General features: G+C 41.6%; 1 protein-coding gene across 1 annotated transcript; it reads left to right on the top strand.

Annotated features, from left to right (window-relative positions):
• The first annotated feature begins 615 nt into the window (after positions 1 to 615).
• On the top strand, positions 616 to 1,632 carry LOC116034649 (gastrula zinc finger protein XlCGF71.1-like). Its single transcript, XM_031277350.2, has one exon. The coding sequence runs from the start codon at positions 622 to 624 to the stop codon at positions 1,429 to 1,431; it is 810 nt and encodes a 269-aa protein (XP_031133210.2). The 5' UTR covers positions 616 to 621; the 3' UTR covers positions 1,432 to 1,632.
• Positions 1,633 to 7,811: the final 6,179 nt, after the last annotated feature.

Raw genomic sequence — 7,811 nt, 5'->3', positions numbered from 1 at the left:
TATGTATTGTTTAGTTTTTGTTATCATAATTAAGAATAACATCTTCTGTTTCCAATGTAATTACGTGATTCTTTTGGATATTGAAATGTTTTTTCCAGCAGCCTTCAGGCTGAACAGGAAGTCACAGAAACACTCACATCCTGTTAGGTCCGGTTCCGATCTTCACCTTTTTGTCGCTTTTTCGTTGCCTTTTTGGGCACTTTTTGTCACCTTTTTGGCGCCTATTTGGCGCCTTCAGTTTGAATGACTCAGAACTTTAACAGGTGAAAGATGGAATTTAAAAAAGAGACTCTGTATTGTTGAAGCTACAATAAGGAGTTTGTGCTGTCTCTCTACATCTGTGGTAACTACTTTCTGTTTGTGTTTCCTGCAGCAATCAAAGATTGGGATCCCCCTGAGCAGCAGGAGTGTAGCTCCAGTGTGGACCAGGAGGAGCCAGAGCCCCCCCCACACATTAAAGAGGAACAGGAGGAACTGAGGAGCAGTCAGGAGGGAGAGCAGCTTCAAGGGCTGGAGGAGGCTGATATCACCAAGTTCCCATTCACTCCTGTCCCTGTGAAGAGTGAAGATGATGAAGAGGAAGCTCAGTCCTCACAGCTTCATCACAGACAAACTCAACACATGGAAACAGAAGCTGATGGAGAGGACTGTGGAGGACCAGAACCAGCCAGGAACTCACATCTACATCCACTTTTACAACCAGATACTGAAGACCAGACTGGAGACTCTTCGGAGACGGACGTCAGCGATGATTGGGAGGAGAGCAGGGAGCGTCTGTCAGGTTTAAACTCTCTGAGAGATGACGTAAGTCAGGCTGACAAAGAGTCGTTCATCTGCTCCGAGTGTGGGAAATCATTCGGCCACAAGACAAATCTAAAGAGACACATGCGGTGCCACACGGGAGAAAAACCGTTCAGCTGCTCGTTTTGCAGTAAGAGCTTCAATCGGAGGGAACACTTGGTGGCTCACGTGAGGTGTCACTCGGGAGAGAAGCCCTTCAGCTGCTCAGTCTGCGACGCCAGCTTCAGTCACGGCTGGAGTCTGGAGAAGCACATGAGAGTCCACACCGGCGAGAAGCCGTTCGGCTGCTCGCTCTGCGGCAAGAGCTTCCGGCAGCGCTCGGATTTGGTCGCACACGTCCGCATTCACACGGGAGAAAAGCCTTTCTGCTGCTCGGTGTGCGACGCCAGCTTCGCCCAGCGGCACACTCTGGTTCAGCACACCAGAACCCACACGGGCGCCAAACCGTTCGCCTGCTCGGTGTGCGGGAGGAGTTTCTCCCGGAAGGGACACATGACGCGGCACATGGCGGCGCACAGCGGGGAGAAAGCGTTTCGCTGCGGCGTCTGCGGCCAAAGCTTCACGTGGCAGTCGCAGTTTAAAAGGCACGCGTGTGCCGGGGAGAGCAGCCGCACGGCGACACAGCGGTAAAGCAACCGTGGAAGCTTTTCTCACAGCGTTCAGAGGGTGAGAAGAACAACACGGGCACGCGTGGGAATGTATCAGACTGAAAAGACTCCTTCCATTCCATTTTCGCTCTTTCAATTCACTTCGGGAATGAATGTGTTGAATCTGCCAGTCGGAAACACAAGGATACTTTTCCCACCTGCCACCTGACCACGCCCACCTCACCTGTTGACTATAAATTGTTTGTGAATGCTTTGGCTCGTCCTGTCTATGTCACGTGTCTTTGGTGTGGGAGACCTGGGTTCGATTCCCACTGCGACACATCAACCAATGTGTCCCTGAGCAAGACACTTAACCCCTAGTTGCTCCAGAGGTGTGTTACCTCTGACATATATAGACATTGTAAGTCGCTTTGGATAAAAACGTCAGCTAAATGTAATGTCCTTTGCACTCTCTGCTGGCACTCCAATGTAGAGGGCTGCATTGGGATTGGGTCCCGCCGGGTCCCGTGGGACCCAACGCAAATCTCGCGGGAGCGGGCGGTTTTAACTTTGCTGCGGGCGGGAGCGGGCGGCTAAAAAAACCACTGCGGGATCGGGATGTAGCCTGGAACCCCCCCACGCCAGCAGAAACCATAGATATACATATATACTGACTGAGTATATACTGTATAGGCCATCTATGAGCAGACACCAGCGTGTCTGAGCCTCCCAGGACGGGGGAGCTCCGAGCCAAGGCTCCGTCCACCCTCATCCTCGGCTCCTTCCTCCCCCTCTCTCCCTCTCCTTCTGCTCCTTCCTCCCCCTCTCTCCCTCTCCTCTCTCCCTCATCCTCGGCTCCTTCCTTCCCCTCTCTCCCTCTCCTCTCTCCCTCTCCTTCTGCTCCTTCCTCCCCCTCTCTCCCTCTCCTCTCTCCCTCTCCTTCTGCTCCTTCCTCCCCGTCTAACAGCAGCAAACACCTGCCTTCTTTTCCTTCATCTTCTCCCTATTAACCTATAAAATGACGTGTTTTCTCATGCGGGACGGGAGAAGACACAACATCAATGCATCTCTATTATTGTGTGGGCATAAATTCTCAGAGTTTTGTGGGTGCGGGCGGGAGTGGACGTACACATTGCGGGAGCGGGCGGGAGTGTAACACACACGTTGCGGGTGCGGGCGGTAATGGTCAGAAATTCGCCGGGAGCGGGCGGGAGCGGGATGAAGAAAACAGTCCCGCGCAGGGCTCTACTCCAATGCATCCTCTGTGCGTCTTCATTAGTTAACGCGAGTCACTCTATAGGGCTGCTCAATTATGGAAAAAAATATAATCACAATTATTTTGGTCAATATTGAAATCATGATAATTTAACACGATTAGATAGATGTTGCAATTATTAAACTTAAAAAACAGTGGAAAAAGTTAAATAAATCAACAGTAAACAAACATACAACTGTGAAATTTGCCTTAAAACTTGTCCTATTTAAACTTTATTTTTTCATTCAGAACACAAGGGAAAGTAAGAGTTTACTTGCAAAACGTAATGAGCTAAATAATTGTTTTTCTCGATTATTCTGTTTTTGTGATCATTGGGAGCCGAAATCATAATCACGATTACATTTTTGGATATGAGGCGACCTTTTCTAGAAGCTGGTTGAAGGAATGAAAGAGGGACGCCGTGTTCACACGCTCCAACAAGTCTGGAAACATCCTGTTTTACACGGCTGCATGGAAACGGGAATATTAGAGGAATATTCACTTTCATGAGCCGTGGAAACAGCTTAGTCAGAATATCGTCTTTTTCAGAAAAAGGGCAAAAACCGGAATATTATGTGCATGTAAACGTAGTTATTGATGATAGGCTTACTGGTCTAAAGGTAATGTAACCATCCACAGATCCAGTTCATCTCAAGGAATCACTCTGCCACGTGTGTTTAACAATAAAACATGATTCATAAAATGATGCCAGAAAAGTTTAAGGTTAAAATTTGAATAGCTTTGTATTCTATGCACTAAAAAGGCTGTAGGCCACCAATGGATGCAACTTCATTTTATACAATATATGTAGGGGGTCCCTGCTCCGTCTCTCTTTGGCTACGTTTACACGTGGCCGGCTATTTTGATAAGCGGACATTTCAACCTCTCCGTTTTCAAAAATAACATCGTGCACACCTGTCAGTTTTCAGAAAAGTGTTTGTTTACACAAACCCGTGTATATATGCCGTCAAGGGCACGCCAAACCTGTAGGTGGCAGTGTAACGAGAAGCTCAAGCCCACGTTAGCCAATCAGAATCCCGAAAATAACAACAACATCAAAGAATCACTTCCTCTTTCTCCTTTGAAGGTGCAAGTTCTGGCGCACACTGTGACCTCGGCTGCCTAAACCTCCGTTTGTCTCAGTTTGTCAATGCAAACGTGCAAACAAAGTTTTCCAAAATCTCCACTTAGGCCGAAGTTTTTAGAAAGAGGCGTTTTCAGAGGAGAATTCTCCGTTCACTTGAAAACAAAGGGCACAAACGAAGGGAAATGTCTCCGTTTTTCAAAATAACCATGTAGGTGTAAACGGGGTATTTAAGTTAAAGGGTCCTTGGCTTAAAGGCCCTGAACACCCACACAAGTATTTTCAGTTAATGTGGCTGATTGGCCTCTTCCCAGGACTGTGGGGGGGGGTGTCTATAGACTGATTGATTGACATCTTACTGAGTCTCCTGTTAGTGCTGTTGCACCTGTTAGGGCGGGACAAATGACAGCTGTATCATTCTTATTGGTAGAAAGAATTTGTGACCTAATAAGTTCCCATCAAAACTCCAGCAGAGTCTAATCAGCCAGAATATCTGAAAACACCTGTGTGGGGGTTCAGAGGCTTTAAGGAAAACTAAGGTTTGGGTCCCTCTGGACCTTCATCAAGACTATTCTCAACAATAAACACAGTAGTGGTATTTAATACATTCTGCTAAACACACACGTGTCATCTATGCAAGTTTTCACATCAATCAAGTAATACATATCTGAATTAAATTGCAATACTTCATATATCAATGTTTATATTCATTACAGGAATACATAGTGACTCCCCAATCTTAACTTATTGCCATTCAGCCAAATATTTCTATTCACGTTTCCTCCAGGAGGGCCAGACGGCGCCCACCCAGAGCCAGGGTCTGTCCCGGGTTTCTGTCTGTTTAAAGGAAGGGTTTCCTCGCCTCTGTTGCACTAAATGTTTGCTCTTTGGGGGGAGATTGTTGGGTCTCTGTAAATTATAGAGCGTGGTCTAGACCTACTGTATCTGTAAAGTGTCCTGAGATAACTCCTGTTATGATTTGATGCTATAAATAAAAATGAATTGAATGCAAAGTACATGTATCCATTCCATATCACAGCCCAACTTCAAACTGAGCAGAGTCTAATCAGCCAGACTATCTGAGGTTCAGAGGCTTTAAAACTCATTAAAGACCCCTGCTCTAAGCAACCCAAATGCCACAGCCTTTATAGGGCTCTCAATCAGCCCTGGTAACAACTATCTGTTTTTTGTGTGTGCAATATGTAGGCTATTGGGGTTGGGCAATATGTTAGTTGTGCAATATATTAGTTGTGCAATATCTCATTGTGTAATATCTCAGGGCTGTGCTACACTTATTGCAGAGAATGCAGCTGACAGGGTTGTTCAATTAAAAACTGCCACTGAAAGGAGTTAATGTGCTTACTATATAGATACCTGTCTAATGTATATGAGAGTATTACTATATAGATACCTGTCTAATGTATATGAGAGTATTACTATATAGGTACCTGTCTAATGTATATGAGAGTATTACTATATAGATACCTGTCTAATGTATATGAGAGTATTACTATATAGATACCTGTCTAATGTATATGAGAGTATTACTATATAGATACCTGTCTAATGTATATGAGAGTATTACTATATAGGTACCTGTCTAATGTATATGAGAGTATTACTATATAGATACCTGTCTAATGTATATGAGAGTATTACTATATAGATACCTGTCTAATGTATATGAGAGTATTACTATAGAGATACCTGTCTAATGTATATGAGAGTATTACTATATAGGTACCTGTCTAATGTATATGAGAGTATTACTATATAGGTACCTGTCTAATGTATATGAGAGTATTACTATATAGGTACCTGTCTAATGTATATGAGAGTATTACTATATAGGTACCTGTCTAATGTATATGAGAGTATTACTATATAGGTACCTGTCTAATGTATATGAGAGTATTACTATATAGGTACCTGTCTAATGTATATGAGAGTATGTGTTGAGAGATGCTTATTTTCTGTATTTGTGTTGTCGTTGTAAAGCTGCGTAACGGACAGAGTCCTAAACTAATTTCCCTTCGGGGACAATCAAGTATATCTTATCTTATAACATCACTAAAATCCAGGACAAAGCTAAAAAAGTTTGCACTCATTTTACTCAAGTAAAGAAAACTTTTTGAGGGATGTTACTCCTTCCAACTACCCCTCAACACGTGAAAAATAACTACACACAGTAACCCCCCCCCATGACTTGGTTCAGTCCTATGATGACATCATCATTACCATGAATACTCCCTTCTGCCGGGCGGCTCCGCCCCAAACATTTCTGCATGGTGGACTAAACAAACAGGAACAGAGACAAGGTGAGTAAGAAGAACCAAACTATTAACTGTTTCAAACCTGCAGCTTTAATCAATCTCACTGAAACTAGACAGAGGCTGTGTGTGAAGTGAATACCATATTAAATATCTAGAGCAAAGTGTAAAATAAATATAGACAAATGTAAAACATGTGGGGAGTAAATCACGTACTATCATCAGATCCTAGAATTTAACCCTTGTGTTGTCCTTGGGTCCAATTTGACCCGTTTTCAAAGTTTGTTTATATCAGAAATATGGTTTTCTTACATCCAAATTGCTCCAAACATAACTTGGATGCATATGTGCGTTGTATGGAAGCCATACAACGTTCTTCGCAGGTAAAATTAATAATTACTTCCATTGAATTTTGGGTGTTTTATTCAATTTTATAGTGGTATACGTGCAGTTTAGTGTCCCAAACTCCCCATACAATGTCCTTAATTATGAACCTGCTAAACCACCTGTGCTACCCTACCCTTAACCCTAACCTGTCTCAAATAAGACCCTCATCATTTGGGACACTCAGTTGTTGGAAAATAATTTGGGACACTAAACTGTACGTATTTTTATAGCATTTCAAAAAGAATGTGTAAAAGGGTTTTCAAACAGTATCCTGACTAAACTTTGACATAAACCAGTCTGTGATTATCCACTCAACGTCCTCTGACTTTAACTATTAGTCCAAATAATTAATAATTTCTGCTTTTTATAATTCAAATATTAGGTAAATGTCATTTAAATTAGGTTTGTTGACCACGAATTAAGAAAAGCGTTGAAAAAAGTGACAAAAGTTTAAAACAGCATTTCAAAGTTAAAGTAAAATGTTGGAAAAAAGCACAAAATAAAAATCCATTTCAATTTAGACCCAGAAGGACAACAAGTTCATGTCCTCGGGGTCTAATCTGACCCATTTTCAAAAAGTTTCTATGTCAGAAATGTGGGTTTCTTTCAACCAAATTTTCAAAAAAAATAACGTGGATGGTTCCCTACAACACTCTTCACAAGTAAAATACATGATCAGTTTACTACTTTCATTTAAATTGGGTGTTTTAGTCAATTTTATAGCATTTGAAGAAAATAATGACGAAAGAACGTTGAAAAAAGTAACAAAAATGTTGGTAAAAACCTTAAAAAACGCAGGCGAAAAAACAACAAAAATGTCAAAATACTTGGAAAAACATCAACAAAAACATTGGAAAAAGTGACAAACAACTCGGGGAAATAAGTGTGCACAAACGTCGGGAAGATAGTAAAAGAAATTGTGAAAAGTGACAAAACAGCGGGGGAATCGACAAGTGTCAAAAAAGAACAACATGATGAAAGAAAAGTTTTTATTAAAATGTTGACCCAGAAAAACTAAAAGTTGCAGGTCGACGGGAAGACAACATGAGGGTTAAACATCTTTGCTATTTCTACAGTCCAACTATCATATACTGATAACTATTACTATTTTATCTGTCTGTCGCTACAACTGGCAAACACCAAAACTACTGTAAATATCAAACTAAATACATAAAGACTGAACCTTAATGAAAACTACCAAAAACTAAATGAGTTGAAATGAAGACTTAGATCCAGAAAATAATACTATTAAGATGGTTAATGACTATATCTGATGAAATACAAACTGACAGGGGAAACAATAAAAAACGAGCAAATGAAATCTCCTCATTCGCTACTTCACTCATCACATACAGTATATATATATATATATATATATATATATATATATATATATATATATATATATATATATAAATATATATCTC

The sequence above is a fragment of the Sander lucioperca genome, chromosome 16 (assembly GCF_008315115.2).
Source record: "Sander lucioperca isolate FBNREF2018 chromosome 16, SLUC_FBN_1.2, whole genome shotgun sequence".
NCBI lineage: Eukaryota > Metazoa > Chordata > Actinopteri > Perciformes > Percidae > Sander > Sander lucioperca.
The sequence above is the reverse complement of the archived record's forward strand: the minus strand, read 5'-3'. Positions and strand labels throughout refer to the sequence as shown.